The sequence below is a fragment of the Melanotaenia boesemani genome, chromosome 11, assembly GCF_017639745.1.
Source record: "Melanotaenia boesemani isolate fMelBoe1 chromosome 11, fMelBoe1.pri, whole genome shotgun sequence".
In the NCBI taxonomy this organism is placed as follows: domain Eukaryota; kingdom Metazoa; phylum Chordata; class Actinopteri; order Atheriniformes; family Melanotaeniidae; genus Melanotaenia; species Melanotaenia boesemani.
This window is the reverse complement of record NC_055692.1, coordinates 8232796-8256692: the sequence shown is the minus strand read 5'-3', so window position 1 is coordinate 8256692 and position 23897 is coordinate 8232796. Positions and strand designations below refer to the sequence as shown.

The 23897-nt window shown below is 39.3% G+C and overlaps 1 protein-coding gene across 3 annotated transcripts; it reads right to left on the bottom strand.

The window, feature by feature from the left end:
* Nucleotides 1–22255, bottom strand: adamts12 (ADAM metallopeptidase with thrombospondin type 1 motif, 12). Of its 3 annotated transcripts, XR_006012097.1 has the most exons (26): nucleotides 21777–22255; nucleotides 21302–21660; nucleotides 14976–15153; nucleotides 14622–14830; nucleotides 14425–14508; nucleotides 12922–13046; nucleotides 12599–12748; nucleotides 12193–12336; nucleotides 10087–10231; nucleotides 9907–9999; nucleotides 9617–9762; nucleotides 9294–9463; nucleotides 8742–8875; nucleotides 8454–8574; nucleotides 7265–7509; nucleotides 6889–7030; nucleotides 6664–6790; nucleotides 5160–5370; nucleotides 3931–5022; nucleotides 3188–3340; nucleotides 2825–3001; nucleotides 2388–2534; nucleotides 2157–2310; nucleotides 1673–1742; nucleotides 495–615; nucleotides 1–373 (listed from the first exon to the last, which is right to left on the bottom strand). XR_006012097.1 is itself a non-coding variant. In XM_042000108.1 (25 exons), the coding sequence occupies exons 1-25, from the start codon at nucleotides 21886–21888 to the stop codon at nucleotides 591–593; spliced, it is 4713 nt and encodes a 1570-aa protein (XP_041856042.1). In that variant the 5' UTR covers nucleotides 21889–22255; the 3' UTR covers nucleotides 1–590. The 3 variants fall into 3 exon arrangements, 2 of the variants coding, with proteins under 2 accessions (XP_041856042.1, XP_041856041.1); XM_042000108.1 differs by having other exon boundaries at nucleotides 1–615; XM_042000107.1 differs by having other exon boundaries at nucleotides 1–1742; nucleotides 21777–22254.
* Between the last annotated feature and the right edge of the window lie 1642 nt (nucleotides 22256–23897).

Genomic DNA, 23897 nt, shown 5'->3' with positions numbered 1-23897 from the left:
AAAACTTTATTTCATGTTTCATTTACAAAGGAAGTCTTGTTTAAACATTGTCATTGTCACAGTGATTAAAGAAGACATGCAAAGAACAAATCATCCAAGATGGCGTACCCTGTGAGTAACAATGAGCTTGTCTCATGTCTTAATTAATTTCTTCTTGTTTCCTCGATTCATCCACTTGTGAGATTCATGTAGGCAAAGCATTTTTAAAGATAATTCATTCTGAATACACCTCAACAAGAGACACACAAAGAGAGGAAGCTTGTTGGAGAAGCTATAAGCAGGATTGCATGTGTGCATCCTTTCGAAGAAGTCTTTGCTGCATCCGTGATGTCAAAATGTGAGGGAGACCCGTAATTCCTCATTGTAAATTTTGCTGAAAGAAAATATCTGGTTTTCAAAAACACTGTAAATGTTTAGATTAGTCATAAAATACACCAGCAACACAATGAAATGAAGCAACACAAGGGCCATATGATGCAGCAGCTGTGTCATACCTAATATTTAAATGATGGCTCAGAAGCAAGGATATCTTATTTGGTTATATATTTGCAAATTGGACTCCTCTCTCGATGTGTCTCTTCACTTTGTCCTTACTTATGACCATGATGCGAGGAACTAAGATTTAAGAAGAAGAATCAAGGATGAACAAATTGGGGTAAGGAAGGTGGAATGAATGATCATCTTTAAAGTGAACATAGAGAGGGATGACCTGCAACACCTCTTCTTTTGTTGGTAATTTTCAATCCAGAGAAGAAGCACCAAGCAACACAGAGCAGTGCAAAATTCTGCAGCTGATTTCATTATTGTTTACAACAGCAGTTAAAAGGGGTTAAACCAGGGATGTGTACCGAGGATAATGTAAATACACAGTGCCAGTTCTAAAACAAAACAACACACATTTAAAGAAGGAAGAAAGCAAGTAAAGTATGTAAAAACTAAGGTTATTAACAATTTTAACAGAGCTCAGAGAAAATCTGTATTTACATTCTGTTTTACCCGTCAAAAAAAGACAAAAAAAAAAAAAGAGAGAAAGAGAAATCAGATTTTTTGTGACTGGTAATGTGACATTTAGGATGTAAATTATTAGCACCTTGATTATAACAGCACCTTTAGCACAGAAATTCTTAACTGGAACAATAATAAATTAGCCTCTAAACATAGGCTCAGGTGAGCTATTAGTTATGAGTTATAGTTAAAATGTTGTTCTTATTTTCTGATTCTAATTTTAACATTTAACTATTTTTTTAATAAGAACAGTTTGAATTATCTTTTCTTTTTTTTTTTTTTTATCAGTAATTCATTCTTTTTAAAGTGAGAAAGTCTCAGTATGGGTTAAAAAAAAAAGAAGTTCTCTAGTACCAGTACAAGTATTCTGGCTTGTTTTCTTGATCAATTAAAAAAAAATAAAAAACAACAACTATCAAATCAAATAGAAAAAGTTGCCAAGACCTAAATAAATGAAAAAAAACAAACAAACAAACAAACAAAAAAAAAAACAAGTGTGAACCATTAGTTCCAGTTATGCATGATGAAATGGTTATTAGCATTTGGTTTCTCAGTCTGTTTATGGCTTTAAACCAGAATTTCATTAGAATAAAGTTACTTATTTAGTCAGAAAGTATCCAGTATTGCTCATGACCCACAAGCGATACAACACTGCTTTTGGACCGACCTGAAAGAGCAGCGACCCAGCAGCTTTAGCTTGTCACAGAAGCGAGACGACATGGTGTTTTTCCTGCAAACTGAATAAGAGTAAGAAGAAACTTTAAGTCAAATATAATGAAAAATTAGAGCGAGACAATATGTAATGTTGGGGTTAGATCTGGCCCAGATGCCTTAGCTGTTAAATGCTGGCCTGTCATCTGAAAGCTGTCATTTTCATTATGCTTTACTGATATGTCCTCCAAATAGGTACCAAAAAAGAATAGACTCAGAGACTGACAATGCAAAACTGATGAAGGGAAACAACTGGCTGAAAATGATGGTCTATTCCAAGCTGTGGGGTATGCAGAACTGTCACATCATCACTGTGAAGTCAAAGTTATGTAAAGGGATTTTAACCAGGGCATTTTTATAAAGTGTGAATCTCCATTTGAAATTTTCTTCCAAGCCAGACAGACAAAAAAAAAAGAAAAAAAAAACACTTGCATACAGACCTGGGTTTGACTTGCATTCCTGCATATTGCACTTCCTGAGTGTTTCTGGTTTGGAAATGGTCTCACAGAGGCTGGCTGGCATTACAGCCGAATCCTGCTCACTCACACAGGTGACTGCACGTTGTTGCAGACCCCCACCACAGCTCGCAGAGCACTACAAAGAACAGCCATAGTTTTAGCAAAATTGCAAAAAATAAAAATTTAAAGATTCCTTAAATTTGGGTGACTGACCTCCTTCCAGCCATCAGTCTTCCAGTTAGTACACGGAGGTAAACTGCACAACTCCGTGCTGTTCGGCCTTAAAGTGGTGCTGCAGCGATTAGGCTCAGGGCAGTACACCAGCCGCTCCCTGATGCCTTCACCACAGCCACCAGAGCACTAAAAGAAAAAGTATAAAAGTATTTTGATTTAAGGTTAGGAAATCTGTAATATTCCAAATGTATTTAATAGAAGCCACATTTTCTGATAGAACAGCTGGTTTTGTGGTCTCAGAAGAATCTTTTTTTCTTAAAAAAAACTTAAGACATTCTCCATCCGTGCAATTTATCAACACTTTGTTTTGCAAAGCTAAATGTTGAAGTTGAATGTTCCAAAAGAGAAATAAAAAAAAAAAAGCAAACTGTGAAAATAACTGAACTGAATTGAGATTAAACATGTGATGCTCCTACCAGTCCCCAGGGTGATACGCTCCAGCTCACACAGGGCTTGTGGGGACAAACCAAGGTACTGAGAGGTCTGCTAGAAACAGCTTGACAGTGGAAAGGTCTGAGGGGACGTTTACTCTGAGAATCAACACACTGGACATCACGGTGCCTCCTTCTTGCTGATGCACAATTATCTGGACACTGTAAAAATTGGTAGACAGTAGTAAATGCCATAAATAATACTGACAAGTGGGATGGATAGGCAAAACAAGCAAATTTCTTTGTTTGGTAAACTAAGGCAATCAGAGGTATTATAATTAAGTATTGGGTGTAATTAACAAGCAATCAGTTTGATTCAGTGACATGTAGAAATCTAAAGTTACTGACCTTGCTCCAGATGCCAGTTTGCCAGGAGGCACATGGCTGAAGGAGACATGTTCGTGCAGGCTCAGGTCTCTTCAAGTTGGCACAGTCCTCGTCATTCTGCGAACTGCACATGACTTTTCTCCATACAGCTCCAATCCCACATGTTGTTGAACACTGAGGAAAGAGGAGTACTTCCTGATTTAGATTAAGCTTCAGCTTCTGTGCACTTGGATGGGAAAGTCATGAAAAAATAGCAACATTTTTGCATCTGTCACGTAAGAAGCATGACGCTTTGGGAGTACACTTCGCATTTAAAACTAACACAGTGGGCTCCTGACTGGGTGTGTTGGGACTTCTGCTTTGATAACTTCAAGTTCAGCATTTATCCTTCAACATGTTGGGTCTTTGAAGCCTAAAGTGCCAAAGACAGGGATGGATCTCATCCATTAGTTAAGCCAATGCAGGCTGTAAACTTGCCTCTTTTTTTTTTGCTATTGTCTTGGGCATTTTGACTTCAGGGTATAAGCTCCAGCCCCCACAACCATGAACTGGATTTGTAAGTATGAAAAGATAGATGGAATCAGCCTCTACTGGCCCTATAAGGAAGTGCAGTGTCTTGAGTGACCACTGACTTCAGCTCAGGATTTCACTGGATTGCAAATCAATCTTAAAACTTAACTGTATGCTTTGGAAAAATTATTTAAATAAATACAAACACTTCCCTGGTATAATACTTTAAAACAAATATATATATCTTTACTCACCTCACTCCAGTTTCCTACAACCCAGAATATATCCCTGCTGAGCATCTCTCTGGCCATCAGGTTGCTTTGGTCAGTGGTGGAGTCGTTTTTAGGACTTCTTGATTGCTGATTTTGGCTTTTGGGGTGACTGCCTTTGGACTTGGAAGAGGGTTTTTTAGCACGAGAAGTGGAGCTGTTTGTCCTGGGTGTCACAGCAGATTTTTTTGTTGTGATAACTGTAACTATGTGTTGAGGTGAGGCTGCTGTGGTTAATAGTTTTCCAGCAGAGGCAGAAGGAGCTTGTTTATTGTGGAAGACTGGTCGCTCTCTATACCTGGGAGTGGTCACAGGAACCCGGTGTGTCCAGTGGTTAAATGGGTTGACATGTAGAGTGGTGTGAGGGTTGGTTAAGTGGCGAGTTGTTTTTGCCCATGTCTCAGTACTGGTTAGAGGGGTGGGATAGCTTGTTGTGGTAGAAACTCTTGTTATAAGCATAGTAGGTAGCTTCGTTTGTTGTGTTGGTGTGGTTGTTAAAAGAATACTTTCATGTAATGTTTCTGGAGTAAAAACATCCAGGTCAATGATACTCTCCTCATCTTTTGTCCTGTCCTCAACAACATAATCATATCCTGGAGTGTACATCACTTTATTTGAAGTACTTCCCTCTTCATCCTCCTTTTCATCTACATTTTCCTTCTCTAGAATTATTTTCTTGTCTTTTTTAGTAGACACTTTCCTTCCATCTTCATTTTTCTTTACCACAACACTGAATTCATTATCATCTGCATCTATAATTTCAGGGACTATGGTTTCTGGGGTAGTAGGGATAAAAGTTGTTGTAGTTTCCTTGGTGGCTGATGTCGGTGTGGCTGTGGTGCTCATGGGAGCCCATGTGGGTGAGCCAGCGTGCTTAGTAGGATGGGTCTTGGGTGGATATATACGACGGTTTGCAGGCGTTACCCCAGGACGTCTATAAAGACTTGAGTTGGGGCAGTTCTGCAAGGCGCACAGCGATCTGGACCTGGGTTTAGTTGAGGGGTCACAGATCTTTTGAGGCACCAGTGCACATGTTACACTGCGCGAGCGAACACCTCCTCCACATGTTACAGGGCACTGTAAAGAAGAAAAAAAATAATAAAATAAACACAAAATTTACATCAATCCATTAAACAGAAGGACATAATCAAGATAGAAAAATTAAAATCTGATTTTTTTTTATCTCAAGTCAGGAAGACTCTACAAAGGATTACCTCTCCCCAGTCGCCAACAGCCCACTCCTGTCCGCATGGTACATCTCTGTTGCATGGCACCACAGGTTTTGGTTTAAGGAGATGCTTGCATTCCACAGGGTGGAGCACTCTTTCTTCTCCTGAAACTGTGCGGACACAGAGAACCGTTCGCTTCCTCAAACCGTCTGTTCCACAGGTGGCTGTACACTGCTGCCAACCACCAACCCACCACCTGAGAGAGAGGGGGAAGATGGAAAAGTTAAGTGAGTAAGCAGAACACCAGCAATTAAATCAATCTATTTAAAACAATGAGCAAAGCTAAGTATCATTTAACATATTTTATATTGTTGTCACTACCTCACATTCAGTTTAGTAGGATACCAAAGTAAAAATAGTGCACCTTTGAATATCTTTCTTGATTCTATGGATTTTGTTACAGTACATAACGGTATTAGCAATACTTGTGATGCAGAATAAATGAAAGACAGACACTGTGTTTAAATCACTAACTCTGTTTTATTGTTAGACCATGTGGATTGTCAGTTCATTGAACAGAGTTATTGTTTTGCCAAAAAGAGAAAACAAGCAAAGCTGAGCATGAATTTGGCCTGTTGTGTAGTGAAATTTGATTTTGTGGCAGTCCTCCATGAGAAGGATACATGTGTTTTTCTAGCAATCGATGACATCATTTTCCAGAAAAAGTACAATTGCTGAATCTTAATATTGTCAGGAGATTGTGCAATAACATTACTTAAATAAAATAGTCTGTAACAGCTGAAATGGTGTTTTTACAGGAGGTGTTATGGATTGAAACATTTTGACACATTGCATACAGTACAACTAGGGATGTTTGCACTAAATACTTAAAGCACACATTACCAAAAAAAACGTAGTGGAATTCAAAACTGAGTCCAAAGAATGTATACTGTGGTAGTGGTTGAATTAAATTTGAATGAACCTTTGAAAAACATTAGGTCGCTAACTGGGGGAATTTGATAACAAATGTGCCAAATGGTGCCTAAATAGTCATTTTGGAGACCTTGTCTGAACTATTTGTAACACAACCTCTGTCATTTTGTCCTGCTTCACTTTATCAGAGTTGGCCTTTGCAGAGATAATGTTCACAGTGTACTATGATTTGACAGAGGTATATAAGTACACTATATAAGCTATACAAGTAAACCTTGTGGTTGTAATATTTGTTTTGTTCTAGGTATGCAATTTTAAAGACAAGACCTAAAAAATAGGCATGGGACTCAAAGACTTAATGTTTAAATTTTCAGTGCTTGCCATTGTTAAAATTAAGCATAGACTGACTGATCCAATATAGATTAAGGACACGTTATCTCCTCTGCATTAATATTAAAAATATAGATTCGGTAATGAAAGATGTCACCTTTTACTCTCCGAACAGATGTGCTACTGAATAATATGTTTTAAGGTTATAATAGTAACAACTGTGACACAAAAACTACTTTTTAAATTTTATTTATTTATTTAAAGATATTTGAGAATAAATACACACCTAGCAGGGCATTCCATATTTTTGCATTTGCGGTGTATCTCCTCTGGACGGTTGTCTGGGTTACACATAGACTCATCCACTACGCCCATGTCAACCTCAAAGCAACGCACAGGCTGGTGCTGCTCACCTAAAAGACAAGGACAGAATAATCACTCAAATCAAAATATCAAAATACTAAATTCTCCTAATACAGTTGTATTAGTAAAGATGGAATAAAAATCAAACCTAGGCCACAAGTGGTGCTGCAGTGTGTCCAGGCTCCATGTCTCCAGGTGTAAATCGGTTCAGTGATCTCATTTTCTGACTCTCTGGTCTTCTTGACAGTGTACTTGTACTTTATACCTGGATTCTTCTCCTGAAACAGCAGCTAAAAACCACATTGCATCTAAATGCATTATTTACATTCTTATCAATTTGATTTTATACTTTCTTCCACTCGACTCTGTGGAGGGTTTATCTGATTGGTTTGAACTCATTCAATCCAGTATGAGAACAATTAGTAAATTATTTCATTTCAGATAAAACCTCTCTGAGCACTAAAGTTAGATATTTAAAGAACTATGAAAATATTGCTCATAGTCCCATCAATATGGTGGCCTACCTGGAGCATGACAGGCTGTTTGGTGGGTCCAGGAGCAGTGAGGTTCTCCATGTTCCCACTACGCTCATAGTAGAATGTCGTCCCACCAGCCTCATACTCTCCGTTCCACTGGATGATAAAGTTGCCGTTGAGGAAGTACTCGTCTGACCCCACACTCCTCAAGGCCAGGAAGTTACCTGCCTCTTCCACTTCGTTTACCACAATATCTCGCACCCCCTCGGGTATCACACCCACATCCACGTATCCTGGAAGAGTCGGGAGGGGAGTCAGAGTCACACCGAGGTAATGGATGGCCCACCATGGCTGCTGCTGCACTCACATCCAGACTACCAGACAGCTTTTCTCTGATGTTTAATAGTGGGTGGCTCAGTCTGTGGGGGTGGCTAGCATGTGTGTGTGTGTGTGTGTGTGTGTGTGTGGGTGTGTGTGGGTGTGTGTGTGTGTGTGTGTGTGTGTGTGTGTGTGTGTGTGCGACTGTAAGTGTGCTTATTCGGCATGGGGGGGCACTGCCCTGTCTCTGGTTTTTATTGTGTGGGGATGGGAGGTGAGTTAGATGGGGGAGGGCGAAAGCAGCAATGAGTGGGTCTTTGGAGTTTAATGATGTTTGTGGGAAGGTGTGTGTGTGTGTGTGTATGTGTGTTTCTGTTTGTGAAAGGAGGGGGAGGTTTGCCCTTGGTCTAAGTCTTTTGAAGTCTTACACATCTGTGTTGGTTATCTGGAAAGGATGCAATGCAAGGCAAACACACACATAAACGGAGAGAAGGGAGAAAGGAGGGAAGGAGGGGAGTTTTTATTGTTTTAGGGCCTTTTTCACTATTAATCTGTCTTCACGGTATGTTGATTTAGCGGGTGAGTTATACTTTTCCAAGTGCAGTAAAATCAGCCAAAGACGTGTATTTGTACTCAGACAAGAGCCTGCAGACACGTACAGCAGGACAAACAGCTGCACCTTGTGGACAAAGTGGCTGCCATGACAACAAAGAAACAATGGCGTAATGCCCATGAACTGTCCTGAAATGACTTTCTGCCTTTAGACATAAATTAGAATTTTGTGCTTTTTTTTCACACTCATTTGGTGGACACATCAAAGCATTTCCTGAGTTTGTCTGTTTTGTGTTCACATAATTTAACAATTGTATAAATTCTCATGTTTGGATAATTTAATTCGGATAATTGGTGTTATACTCACCAAAGCCCTCTTCTTCATCAAACAACTTATAAACTGTCTCACAGCTTGTGCCGTCACCCAAGCAGACTCCACAACGGTCCTCCACTGCATTTGAGTCAATGCCATAGTCACAACCTACCTCCTATGGACAAAACACATAAAAATACAACAAAACACACAAGTTACAGCACAATGTAAGTTTCCACAGAGAATCTTCTCCCTGTGTCTTTGCTTAAGTGGACTGCAGCATGTCATCCTACTCCATTATAACCCCCCAGCCTCTATTTGTCTCTTACCCAGCCACACTACCTTGCACACTCCGTTAACACAGATGTTTCTGGACATGTTGTTCATGAAGCAAGGTGTCCCATCGGTCACAGTGTCAAACATCTTCTCAGAAAAATACTCACCAACTGGTCGACAGTGCAGTTCACAGGGACTCACTGAGAATGGTTGGGAGATAAGGGAATAAAGAAAGTTTAATCCCAATTAAATGCTAAGTAAGAATTAGTAAAACACCCTTTTTTTCAAGCTGAATTGCCTCAAAACTGCCATAATCATACTTTGTTTTGATACAGTTAACAAGGAAAATCATCAGACGATACCATTAGAATTATATTTAGTTTGCATAAACAGTTACTAATTATAATTACTGGCATTTGAAAACAATAATGCAACAGAATGTCAGCAGCCACAGTGATGATTAAACAGTTTGCAGCACCACAGCGTTTGAGTGTAAATGCTGCCCTCTGTTGATTGACACATGCAACCTCATCATCTGATTATTTGTTTTATGTGAAATTAAAGAGAAAAATGTCAGTGAATGTGTCTTATTGTATATTTGAGGACTTGTGCACTTACTTGGATTAGCAACAGGAATCCACTGGTAGAGCTCGTTGTGGTAAGGCACTGTGTCAAACTCACTGCATAGCATCTCTCTAAAGGTTGGGTTATCATTCTGGCAAGTTTTTGTGTTACAGGTCCGATACCGCTTCCTTTCCCCAGTGCAGTATTTGCCCCCAAACTCTGGTCTGTGGAGAAAACACATATTTTGAATATACCATGATTTAATTTAATAATCTTAGCATTTATATGAAATACCAGGACATATAAAAAAGAGTTCAATACAAAAATACCTTGATAATGCTTCAAAGAATGAGGCATTTTCTAAAGTTTGGTCTTACTTAGGGTTATTGCATTCTCTTTCCGCCGTCTGAACTCCAGTCCCACAGGTTCTGGAGCAGTAAGACCATGTGCTCCACGGTCCCCAGCCTCCATTCACCGTCTCAGGGAGTTTACCCACAATTACACATTCTCCAGAGATACACCACTGGATGAGAAAGGAAAGCAATGAAATGATTGAACATGACACATTTATACTTTAATGTTTGTGCCAGCCTCCTCCATATTCTTAACCATCCCTTGATCAGGAGAATGAAACCCTGACAAGACAAAGCAGATGGCATTTGTTCACCTTCTCCGGTCCACAGCGAGTACCATCGATAGGTGAGTCAAGTTTGGAGCGACAGGAGTTGTTCACCGAACACCAAAGAATCTGGCAAACGTTCTGAAGACATTAGCCAGAGACAATGAGAAAGGACTGTTTTCTGCAGGATCTTCGACATTTTCTTTTCAGAGTACACACAATACTCACATCAACCTCAGGGCAGAATGTAGCATTTGGACCATACTGGAGTTGGCACTGGTGGTGTGTGGTATAGCGGATGCCAAGACGAGCCAGTGGGGTGGTTAGGTCTCTCTTAGAGGGTCGATCATCTAGACAGAAACCCCAACCACGACTAAGACATGAAATGAGGCATGAAACTAAATGAGAGTTTTGGAGTAAGAAGAATTAAAAACAGGTTCAAAGCAGTTAACTATGAAAAGAAACGAGAAAAAATGACTGAACAAAACTTTAGTGAGGGAAGATTTACAGAAACCACAGCATCATGTACATCTTGCAAAGCTTGTCATGTCAACATGCCCATGGACATACACGCTGTTTAGTGCTCAGTCAAGTCTCAAAGTAACATATTGTTCATTCACTGAATCTTTATGCAAAATATGAATATAGTGAGGTATGGAGGGCCTATTCACAATGTAGCCATAAAAGAAAATGGAAATGAAGATCAAAAGATAATAAAAGAGAAAAGTGGATAAGAGTAACACTAAGGAAAAAATACCTAATTTAAAATTATAAAGATAATCAAATTATAATTAGAACAATTTGAATAAAATGTGTGAATCACCAGAAAACAAGATTAGTTGGAAGTAAAATAAGGAAAGACAAAAACTTTACAGAGCCTAAATGTTGATCTAGCTCTAGCATTCCTCCTATTTTGCCCTTCTGGTTCATCCACTGTAGGATCTTCATTCATTATCTATACTGCATTGTCCATTAAGAAAGCTGGAGTCTAACCCAGCATTTAACAGGTGAGAGGCAGGGTACACCCTGGACATGTCACCAGTCCATCGCAGGACCAACAAAGAGACACAGACAACCATTCAAACTCACTCCTAGGGAGAATGTAGAGTAACCATTTAACCTAACATGCTTGTCTTTGGACAGTGGGAGGAAGCTTTTATTTATTTATTTATTTATTTATTTTTTATTTTTTGTGTGTTTTTTTGTACTTGACTAAATATTTTGGTTGTCATTTACTGTAAAAATAAAAGCAGTTGGTCAAGTATAATAGATTAAGTATGTACATACATTTAATGCAAACTTGATGTATAATTAATAAAATTTAATGTTAAATTCTGCTGGAAGTTTGCATTTTATATTACCTTATCTAGCTAATAATGAAAAGTAAGTTGATGGTGCAATTGCTCCATTAAAACTGATCTTTTTTCCTTTTATAAGCAAAATTAAATAAAGACTGATCACACCATCTGAAAAATTTACTTGCCTACAACTATTGTAGATGCAAAACATTTTCCTTTACAAGTCAGAGTTCAACAAATATGAGCTCTGACCCCTGATTTTGCAGCAGTTGGCAAAGCTGTTGTTGTCAGAGAGGAATTTTTAAATTTATCATCACTTTTTAACAGAAAATAAGTGAAAGCAAACACTTGCAGATATTTGTTTGAGCTTTGATGCCCTCTCATGTTCCCTTTGGCTCTTTCTATTTTGTTGGCTCCTTCAATGTGTCTGTCATTTGCTGGATTTTCTGCCATTAAATGAACAGAGCCAAAAAACATGTGTGCAGTTCTGCTCTTTGTTATTATTTAAAAAAAAAACAGAAAAGATTGTAATAGGTAGTTATATATTTGTATTTTTATTTTTCTTCTGACACACACTAATGATTGTGATTTTAAGATCTTGTTCACCACCCTCAAGCAAATCTGTACCAACACTTCAACTTTATCTGCATCCAGATATTGTTGTTGTGTGGAAATCTCTCAGAAAAAAAAAAAAAAAAAAACACTTGGGAAACATTATTTTGGCAAAACATTTCTCCTCTGTAATAATACCAGTTTGTATTGTATCATATATTGCTGCAAAGCCTGATTTGTAACTTTACTACAAGGTATAACTTGTGAGGGTTGTGCATTTGTGGAATGAGCAACACGGCTGAACACCTGAATAGTGCCCAGCAAAAAATGTGCTAAATAATCTACGTAATAACAATAATAATAAAAATAATAATAACAGTTTAGTTTAAATGTAATTCATTTGTCCTTCTCCAGAAAAAACTCTGCTAAAACTAACTGACTCTTGTAATTATTTTAGGATTAATGGTTTCAAATTCAACCTTACTCAAGGAAGCGTGTGATGTAATCTTTGGAGCAGGAAGACCATGTGAGAGGCGAGCTGTCATACATCAGCTGTCTGGACATGATGAAAGGGTGCCTCCCTTTCAGCTCACAGTCATTCCCCTGGCCATCATGATGAATCCCAAAGCTGTATTCAAACACAAATTAACATTTTTTTTATTGTATTTATAGAGCAGATGAAAACTCTCCTTCTGATCTGTACAAAGTTTGTGCTTTTAAGAACTTGCCCACTGCTGTAGTTAATAGGCCTAGAAACAAGTCCACATTTACAGAAATGTACAGTTGAAATTAATCAAGGAAACTTGTGCTTTCTTCTTAGTGTCACCCATGGCTATTATAATCCATTTTCCAGGATTTGACAACAATAAAATAGATAAATGGAAACACACCTGTGGCCCATTTCATGAGCAACAGTGAAGGCGACAGGTAGTCCTGTATCCTCATTGATGTTACAGCTGCGGTGGGGTTGACACATGCCAGACAGATGAGACAGACCCAGAGTTTCACAGGGATGGTTCATTCCTGCACAGATGTCTTTCCTTATTGTTTTTTTTTTTTTTTTTTTTGGGGGGGGGGGGGGGGGGGGGGGGGGGGTCACACACAAACACACACACAAGCAAATTATGTGTATACATGCCACATTTCCACCATAAAATGGGCTTGCAAAGAGTTTACTTATATAATTGATCAGACCTGCTTCTTCATGACTTACCTGGTAATCAGCACAGCAAGATCATGGTGAGCTGGGTGTGTGTCACTCTGGGGGTTTAAGTTTTTCTGCCAAGCACAGAAACTGGCCAAAGTTGTGTCTGCATGGTGAACAATCTTGAACTCTTTCTGCAGCAAACAATAGAATTATAGATACAACTTACTAGTAAAGTAATTAATATTAATGTAAATAATTCTAAAAGAAGTCTGGCTCATTTTCAGATGTTAAACTTTTTCTGTGATCAGTGTATTTACAGAGGAAGGTTTTACAACACAACTGCTTCCCCTTTATTCATTTACAGCAAGCAACAACATGATTTACTACCATAAAATAAAGAAACGAAGGGATTCTACATTTAAATACTTCTTTTCTTCATGTACATAGGTCATTCTACAGATATTCATTGCATCTGGGTGATTAAAACATTTCCAGAACACTTCACACCCACAAAAAAGTTATTGATTACTTAGCTTCTAATTTAAATGAACCAACATCAAGACTTAATGTACTTTTATCATCTTTAATTATTTTAGCATTTATATCACTAATATTAATTATAATGTAAATATTAAATATTTTTATATTCACAACCTCAATATTGATGAAAAGCAGGAGGGGAAAATATTTATCAAAGTAACATAGACCCTGTGAATATGTGAATTAGTCCCACCTCCCCTATTGGCCAAATATCCCTACAACCTACCTGGTCTGATGCTTCACAATGCTTAGTTTGTCACTGGTTAAATCTGTACGCTTTTTTCTTTTTACTTAAGAAAATGTAATTTTTGTGCTAGAAAAGAAAAGCCCTGGAATTAATCTGTAAATCAAGGGGTCCTAGCCTTTAGTCCCACGTCTGATGACTCTACAGCAATGGCAGGTTTTTATTGGCTCCAACTCAGCACAGCATCAGTGGGAACACAACATTCGGATGCACATGTTACCTTTCACTGAGAATGTGAAAGGTAGCATCTGCACACATTTACAGACCATATATGTCCCACACGGGAGCTCTGAAACGCTCATAAAAAACTTAATGACAAAAAAGAAAAAAGATCAGTGTTGTTTTTTTATTTTGTTTTGCTTTGGGTTTTTTTGTTATCGTTATTTTTCAAAAACTTATCAAGACAGCTGGCAGTTTATTCTCTGTCCTGCTTTGTGAAGCTGATGTCCACTGTCTAATCAAAAATAGTGAACTAGCCCTATCAGCTCTTTTTATTAGAAACACAGCCTACATGAAACAGTTGTGTTCCCAGCTGTGTGAGTAATTCATCCACTGTAGTCATTCCTCTCTGGTCTTGCTCAGTTTGGCTTAAATTTCTTCATCGGTTTATCTCACTTACTTCTGACACATTTAGAGACACTGATCCAGCTGGATTTAACCACATGAAAAACTTCTTACATATGTATGAGTGTATTTCACTCTATGTTTAATCTAAGCACTGCAAAAACAAATGTCACAGAAGCACATTTAAGTCTCTTAAAAAACCTATTGTAGATTAATGTTACCTCTTCTCCTTGTAGCAGAATGAGGCGCACCAAGATGACATGGATAGCATTCCCAATACTGGCATCATGAAAGATCCCAGCTACCTGATAACATGAAATCATTCATTTATATATATATATAGGCTATATATTAAGAGAAAACCTGTGTAGATACTTAGAACTGGTGATAGCAAATGAAAGGGAAATTGAGACTCCACCATGTTCATGATGGTAAAGATGTAGGACTCCACGTTATCGCTGCCATGGTATTCGATAAGTTTGGAGTCAGCCACCACCATGGTCTCCACCCACCGCTCTCTGCTGACTGAGCGCTGTGAACGGGATTGACCCTTAGCCTCCCCCCTCTGCTGTTCCTTCTCCCATTCCTCCCTCTCTTGCTCTACCTGGACAGCGTCACTTAGAGCATCTGAAGCATGAATAATGAGAGAAATCACTTGCAGCATGTTTAACCTTGTTTGACTCAGGTGCAAAAAGAGAAAAAACATGCATACTCATTAGCAGACACACCTGCACTACTGTGCACACTCAAACATGTAAACTCAGGTACACACCTTTGACCCCACAGGGGCTGGGAGTATGTTCGGATTCTAGGCTGCGTTTTGTTCTGTGAATGTCTGGAGTAGCTCTTGGATAGATGACATGTGGCTCTGGGGTTCCTTGAGGATCTTTGGGAGATTTCGGGTCAGGTTCAATAAAATAGTGCCCCTCTGGCAAGGAGAAGAAACCTCTCTGAGGAAAATGAAGCAAAGCAAAATGAAGCTAATAAATGTGCATTGAAAGTGTAACCAGAGCAAGTTTAGGATTTGATCATAAATTCAATTCATGCAAACATCCTAATCTGAAATTAGACTGTACTTAAACCAGAACATCCCAGCAAGCTTTTGAAATATAACATTTATGTGGCCACCAAGAAATCACCAAAAAGGTTAGAGTTTCACAAACTCCCACACATAAAAAAGGTGAGAGGGGAGACGACCTCTCTTAAAGCCTTCTGAAACGACCACTCCACAGTCATTTTCATCTGGATGGAATCTATCTTTAGTCAAGAGATCTAAATATGAGCCTTTCTCCTTCCCTTAGGCACATTCTCTCTCTGCAGTGGCAGCAACACAATGACTTCTTAAGTATGTTATGCATGTTCTTACTGGTGCAGGCTATTCACAAGCTGATCACTGAGATCTGCAGGTGAACCCACACAGATACATCCTCTCACACAGAAATATGTAAACTCAGTATTTGCATGCAAACACAGCTTCAAGTGAACAGTCTCCAACATTTCTGGTGAACACATTCATTAAGAAAGATACAAGTTCAAAGAAGAAAGATATGAGTTATTAAGGTGTTTGTGTGTGTGGATGTGTGTATTTATGGAAAGCTTTTGCATCAAGCTGAACTGAAACATGCCCAGACTGCTCCAGGATGAGCCCCTCCTTCTTTCCTAAAAACAACTCAAAAGTAGAAAGAATGAGAGGGACACATAATTCTTCCAAGAGCTAAATAGATGGAAAAAGGAAAGTCTGCTTCAGCACAACTGCATACAGAAAGAATCTTTAATTTTTTTCTTCAGCATAAAAATAATTAAATAATGTTTTTGAATAAATTAAATTTTAAACATGTTGCATTTGATTTTTGGATTTCTGCTGTTTGAGGAGCTGCACAGATGTGAAAAAATGAGGCCATGCAGTTGGCTGGTTTGTTGTTTCAGGGATCTGCTCTGCACTTGGATGTACACTGTTCAGATTTCTGGGTCATCCTGGCAAGTTTTACATGTGTTTCTCGGAAGAAAAAAAATAAATCACAGCTCATTCAGCAGAACCCTGATTGGCTGGCCAATTGCTGCATTCAGGGAGTTCAGAAAGTACAAATCAGAGCTCCATCTGGACAAACTATATTAATCCACCTGTTAAAACAAATATTATAATGTAAGCATCCACACACTGCAAAAGACATTGTGTTGGATACAGCTGGGCTGCTCTGGATTGTTTTATTACCAGCAACCACCATCAGAACAACAGTAACATTACAAATGCTAATCAAAAGGCCTGGGGTTTGCTCTCTTTCTTTAACGTAAATACAATACTTAAAAAGGGGTTCTCCAACACTAGCTCAAAAAGTGGCCTTCAGCCAAAGCTCCCAGAGCTGTGGTAGACTCATCTCCAAAGCATGCAGGCTGATATGTCTACGATCAGCTGGGAAAGTTTCCCAGAGGCCCTATGCAGCGAACATTCAGCTGATCTCAATGCTACTCTATATCTTATCCAAACACTCGATATTTTATCATCTTATCTCTGTTTTTGCATTGAGATGTTACTGCAAGACAAAACATTTTCCATAAAAAAACTTTCTATTGAAAGTAGATTTGTTGGTATTGCCTGTTATTAAACCTTCCCATAATCTCTTGTATCTACCACGAGTGTTAAAAGTTTCAACAGAGAGAGGCAAGTGGTGGAGTACAGATCAACCAGGAAGGAATGCTACAGAGAGGCCCTTTCAAAACTCAGACTTCTGCTCTGCATGATGTGTATGATGTGCATACCTACTGCAGTCTTGCTGAGCAACACAGCCAGAAAGGATTTGCTTGTACAGTGTGGTTATGGTGTTAGTTGCAATCCTTAAATTACCATGGACAGATCCCTTGTGATGTCTCTTCTCAGCAAACAAAGACAACTTGAAATCCTAGCAGCTAAGACGTTGTTTTGCATTTTACCAAAAATGGAGATTTATCCTGGCACTCCTGGTCTTTGCTCCAAATCCTGAATGCTCTGTGAACTGCAGCAGCCTCAAACAGAAATTAACTTTCACCACCTCTTCTCCTTCTTCCACCTCTTTCCCCGTTCCTTCTTCCTCTCCATTAATCCCCCCTCCTCTGACCTAGAGGAAGCATGTTGTTTGGGTGTGAGGTGCCAGAACCAAGGGAGGTTACCATAACACAGGTCTGTGTTCTAAATACACCGGCCATGTGGAACTGCTTTATTTCTATTTCCTGCTTCTGTGGGTTTTGGAGTACTGGCCAACTGGGCCTGAAATAAAGTCGCTGCTGTTACATAGCCCGTGGCCTCAATAGTGATTAGTGGGACGAAAGGAAAGGCGGGGGCTGATGTTGCTGATTATTATGATGTGATTAATCACAACCATTTATAGGCAAACAAGGCTGGTATTTGTTTGTAGACAAAAGTAACCTGATCAGAAGTTGCACCAAACTTTCTTTGGGTTCAAAAGATAATTACAAATGAGAGCTAATTCCACCTCAGAGGTCAAAGACATAATTATCATTTTTCATCTGCATAGTGCTGAGAAACATTCATTTAAGAGAGGAATATATCTTTACAGTAGGTCTTAACTTATATGTTCTTGCTTTAAGTTGTACTTTAGGGAACACAAGAGATCAGTGAGACAGTTTTAGGTGGGCTTAAATTGATGTGTTTTTTTCTGAAACAACACAAAAAGAACAGAACAGCACATTCTCAGCATGGTTTTGTGTCACAGTGCATGATCAGCGCTGAGTTTTCCCAGCCACCCCTGAATGTATTCTCTCTCCAACTCTGCTGATTACTGATGCGCTCCACCTGGTCTGGGCTCCATATATACCTGTCTGTGACAACTCTTCTCTGCCAGATCGTCTTGGTTTTTTCCTTGTACGCTTCCAGCCCTTCTCTCCTGCCTGCTTATCTGATATCTGACCTGTGACCCGTTTTTTGGACCTGGATTTCCCGACTCAGCCTGCTCCCTGTCTGGTAAAACCCTGCAACTCTGCCTCTGATCATTGACCAGTATTTCGACCTGGAAAACCCGATTCTGCCTGCTCCCTGTCTGTTGATTCTGCCTGTGATTCATTCTGCCCGGTACTCTGACCCTTGGACTGTCCCCAGGATTTGGAATTTGGATTACGGATTTGCCCCTGGCCATTGGAGACCTCTGGAGGATTCCCGAGGATCTTATTCAGCCTGGATCACCCCCTTTGTCATTATCAGAGCAACTAACTATCTTTCTGGTTCTGCAGTTCCCACAGCGCCGGCAGAAGCTACTATCACAGCCTCACGGTTCCTGAAAACCATCCTGTTGGTTTCCATCCCCGCCGCTGCTCAAATTTATTTGTGGTCCAGTTTGCTGATTCGTGACAGTTTTGTGTGTTCATTGGAGAATTACAGTGAGGGATAACCTTCAAACTATACATTAAATCTCAGTAGTTAAAAGGTGTTTGCTTGGACAACTGGGTCATGATCTCTGCCACCAGAATGGTGGTGCAGGATGTTAAAATGACAGGATGTAGAGGTGTTAATGTGGTGGCAGGGAGTGGTTTGTGGTTTTAAAGCAATTAGGAAGCAAGATGTTGATCTTTGCTTGGATGGAGCAGCAATTAAGCCATTTTCTCACACAGACTATTAGTTGGAGAGGATGTATGCCAGAACATGGATGTCTGAATCGCATGATTCCTTGTTAGAAATGCAGGTAACGTCTGGTTTAGATCATGTGTAAGTGGAGCAGGTTACTGTTCAGTGTGCTTGGTGATGGTAACTGATGACAACTCCAGCTTTCCTCTTTTTTTAACATTTGCATTTTGCTTTTAATTTTTGGCAATAATTGCAAAAATACACATATTTCAGCACAAAAAGGGTCTATATTATAGATAAAGCAGCAGCCTTTTGGGTCATTATGTGCTACTCCAGACAGCTTTGACAGATGTTTAGTGATTCTCATATCTGTACAATCAATAATACCAAAGTCCCCATGATGTGGTGATACTTTTGTGACACTTGGTAGTTTTAAGAGGTTTACAGTGTCACATTTTAAGATTGCAAGATCTGGATTATCCATCTGTGTTAGGTCATCTCTTCTCATTTGGTGCCATTTTAATATTATGCATGTGTTGATGACAATAGTCAGTCATCGCATGACAAGTGCAGCAAAATCTTTCAACCCTATCAACCAGCGTGATACAGCAACTGTGTTGTACCTGCAGAACAAGCGTCCGATAACTGGCTTTACATATCTGCGCTCATTTCTAGTTTGCTGTTATTTTGTGTCTGGTTCTCTTGGGGATAACTCTGTCTCCTGTTGCATTGTTGCTGTAGACTAAGTTGTGCTTGTGTTTCTGTACAGCAAAATTCAATTTCTTTGAACTTCCATAATAAATACTGAACAAACAACAAAGCATTTGATCAAATCACTTTAAACTTTAGGAAATAAAGAACATTTCCAACTCTGTTCTCATATCTTATGGACTAGGAGCTTAACTGATTAATCAATTGATTGATTAATTGATGGTATTGTCTCTTTTTCTCCTCTTTATCTAAAGATGAAAATTTAGACTAATTGTAGCCATTGCAGCTACATCAGCTTGATTACTCAGAGGATAATTGTCTAGAAAAGAACGACAGCAGTCAGAAGCACAGCTGTTTAGCTGCAGTACCCGTGTGGTTTCAACATTTCCGTCATTGTAGACATTAATAACTTGTACTTTGTGCTATATAAACAAATAATTATCTGACTTCTTATTTTAAGCTGTCCTCCTCTCTCTATCTCCTGAGGGTGAATGACCTCTGTGCAGCTGGAAAGATTTCCCTCCCACGTCTGTCTGAGTGTTGCTGTTCAGCGGTTTCTGTGAGCTTTTAGCTGCTATAAACCTTCTTTCACAGAACAAAGCAGTGTAATGCATCATCCCAGCTCCCCATGTCTGTTGGGGATGAAAGTACAAACTAGGGCATTGCAGAAGAAAAACTCTAAATATGAAAAATTTAGATGAGTGGAGTTTATTGTTCTGCGTTTCATTGTTCCTTTGAGGATTACTTGGAAGGGTATAAAGTGGGTCGAATATAAATTATGCTGAGCTGGCTGTAATTTCGATCACCCTATTACTCACACTTTCAAGTGCATTGTCAAGAATTGTCAAGATAAGGCAGTTGAACCCACACAAACATAACAGAGCAGCAGGCTCTGCAGGAGTTAAATTCCCACAGGAACAGGAACCCTGAAACATTCTTTATGATTAAAAATTACACATCTCATCGTTTCAGAAGCTGGAGCTTTTCCCGATTCTTTAGCCCTCTATTTGGGTTTTTTATAGTGTGAATTGTGTCATTGTTAGAACTTAATGGGTTAATTTGGAAGTTAAACTATTAAAAAGCCAAATTCTCAGCAATCATCACATCATAAATTCATTTGTGGTTTATGTTTTCAAAATTGAAATTCCTCATGTATTGGACTGCTCCTTTGTATCTCTGCTCTCCAGCTGACTTCTCCCTTTTGTAGATGATTAGAAACACTACAGCATGAGTAAAAATGGCACAGCTTCACTGAACAAAAATCATGGCCCCATTTCACGTCTTTCCTGTCAAATCTTATTTTTCCATGCTATAAAAATATGATAAAAGCTTTTTATCTTTCTTAGCATAGAACAAAGAAATACTGAGGGTTCAGTCCGAGTTTACAGACTTTCTGCAAGTACAGACAGCAGTGATGTGAATAAATGAATGTGTGAGAATAAAAGTAAAAAGGAAAACATCTGAAAGACAAAGACAGAAAAGGGTCTCGTGGTTGGCCGAGAGGTAGCAGCAGTCAGTGGGTCTGCAGAACATTTCTTTTGCAAATACTGTCAGGAAGTCTTTGAAGAGCAAACTAACAGACGGGGCACTGTCAGATGGAGAGGTTTCCTGGCTGCCTAAACCACATACCAACTTCCTCATAGTGATGCACCTTCTGTGGTGTATTTAAAGACCTTCCTGCCAAAAACCATGAGATCTTTCAATTAAATAGAACCGTTTGAGCAGATTTACGTACAAGTATCAAGTACAAAAGTTCTATGTTACTTCAATCAATAAATGATGCTAAAATGAACCACGTCTCTATTTTCAGTCAGTTAAACAAAGAAACATGTTACCAGGCCTTTGCAGGTACTGATGGCAGCCGTTCCTCTTATATCAGAGACTTCCACAGTTCCTATAAGGTGGCAGGAATTCCCCTCAGAGGGGTGATGCTCGGTCCTGTTGGCGTTGCCATTCCTCCTCTCCAGAATGTAGTCATCTGAAACCAGGTGACTGTTTGCAGTCAGATTGAACGTTAAAGTTCGACCCTTGTAGTTGACTTTGTAGTAAACCTGTCCCTCAGGAGACAGAGGTCGCAGGTCACGCCTGACTCTCCCACCTTTAAAGTGGTGAGACAGACAGTGGGACAGAAACTCTCCATCAGCACTGATTTTAACTGGGTGGACAAGGGACAACTCTGACTGGGACAAGTGACCTGTAGAACAGAGTTTCATTTAGTAACTATGGCACATATTGTTAACAAGCAAACATTTTACTCATGCATTCAGTCAACACATGAACATAACCTCAGTTTTTTTGCACCACGCTGACCTTGCTCTGCAATGAAGGAGAGGAGTCTGCCAGGGATCTCTTCGTGGCCGGCTGCCAAAATGAAACCAAAGTGCAACAGAAAAAGAACCGTGCACTCCTGCGAACATCGCATATTTTATACAACCAAATTCAAAGCTCTGCAGAAGAATCCTCGGCACTGGAGATCCAGCAGCGTTAGAGAGGACCTCTTCGATCCTGCGCCGCACTGTGTCATGACATGAACAAGCTCAGAGAGGAAGAATGCGCCGAGGAAGGCTGGCAGCTTGGTCATGGTTTAAAAGAGAGAGAAAACTCCGTCTCAGCGGAGGACGGAGGAGGGGAGGAGTGTCTTCTGGACCAGTGTCTACTTTCCTTGCAGGAGCGTGGGGGAGCAGAGACAGAAGCGTCGGATTTGAATGGACCAGTCCGCTTTGTCCCGTGTTGAGACTTGTTTCCTGAACCAATGGCGCATCATTAATGCGAGTTGGTGCTCAAATTGTAGAATTTCACTTAATAGGAGAGAAGAATAAGCATTAAAAACAATGATAGACTGCCTGCATAAGTGTTAATTCAATAACAGTATTGCTAATGTTGTCATTTTAGTCAGTTTATTTCAATAGATATTAACTCTGAAGTTTACACTCTTTATGGTCACAGTTTGAATGTTACAAGAATTGAGTTGAATGTCAAGGAATTTTGTTTGGAAGATTCCGCCACATTATTAAGGAAAATGCATTTGTGACATGAAAAGCAGAGTCGAGAATGTGGGTTGTATCTGAATACAAGTGGAGGTGTGAATGTTGATGCATTAGCTATATGATTTTTATTTGTTGATTCCAAATTGTGACAATGATTCAGTGGTTATAAAGACTTTTTTTATTCTGCCCCATTTTCTTTATCACATTTGATCAATTAGCAATTGAATTCCCACAGAACTGGATTAATTTGAAACAGATTAAACACATAATGGGTGTTTTTAGTTTCTGCTGAAGGTGTTTTTTTTTTTTTTTTTTAAGGTCTATCCTTTAGAGACATTAATCCCTTTCAGAACAAGCACTGTGGTGGGTTAGTTGTGTGTGATTTATGCAGGACTGGCCCGAACCTTTATGGTGCCCTAATGGTGCTAGATCATTTTCTACACTAAAAAACAAACCCATTCATTTGTATTAAATGTCAGTGGCTTACATCATACCAGCATCACTCTGGCTGTAGATTTTGGGGTAGAAAAGTCAAGTTTAGTATCAATGTGCTTTTTAGTATTCAGAATGATGTACGCGTGTTGTGTACTGAATTTGTGTTTAAAGTAAGAGAAAGCATCAGCAGACAACACACATTTGGAATAAAAAAGTTAGCCATTTTAATTACTTGGCCTCTGAAAGAAGGTCTTTTTGGAAAATTTAGGGTCAACACTAAAATAATTTAAACTTGTAGCACACAGTTCTATGCAGTGTAAGACAGTTTATCTTGAAGCTGATATCATTTGAGCCCAACCTCAGCCTCCCCTGGCAGAGAAGCCAACACTAACAACAATAATGGGTCACCTGGGGAGTTCCTCCTACAGGAGCTAATAAAACCAACATGCCAGATAAGCAGTGAGCTCTCTGTAAGGATAAGACATGGCTATCTTTGAGCTAACAAGCATGGCTTTACTGAAACTAAAACACACTCAACATTAAAGAACAACTGGTGCGTTGTTGGGCAGCGTATTTGAAAACTTACCTGATATATGATCACAGAACAGGGAACTATGTCAGAGACAAGTTGTGTCAGAGCTATCTCATTAAGCAAAGATGGATGGATGTAAAAGATTTATTGTATCATAAAACTAGCAGCATTTTTTATGAAAATTTGCCCAGACTGTAGCTCTCTGGATCAGATTCAAACCCAGAATGAATTGCCCTCTTATCACTCCCCAAACTGACCCCCTTAAGTCCCCTGTTAGACTAATGTTCAACAGACTGTGAAATGTCTGAACCTGGAAAATAATCAAGACCTTTTGTTAGTTTTAGGTGGGAGAGGGAGGCATTAGCATAGGGATTCTGTTGCCTCATTACTCATTAAGACTGTTTTGTGGTGAGTAATCTGTCTGAGGGGCTGTATTATACTGGGCTTTCTACATGATTTGCAGTAGTTTAAGCTCAA

Coding starts and splice junctions, on each gene's coding strand:
- adamts12 (XM_042000107.1), bottom strand. CDS start 21,888: ATGCGATGTTCGCAGGAGTGCACGGTTCTTTTTCTGTTGCACTTTGGT. Junction 21,661..21,776: donor CTCCTTCATTGCAGAGCAAG/GTCAGCGTGGTG, acceptor TCTGTTCTACAG/GTCACTTGTCCCAGTCAGAG. Junction 12,749..12,921: donor CTTGCTGTGCTGATTACCAG/GTAAGTCATGAA, acceptor AAAAACAATAAG/GAAAGACATCTGTGCAGGAA.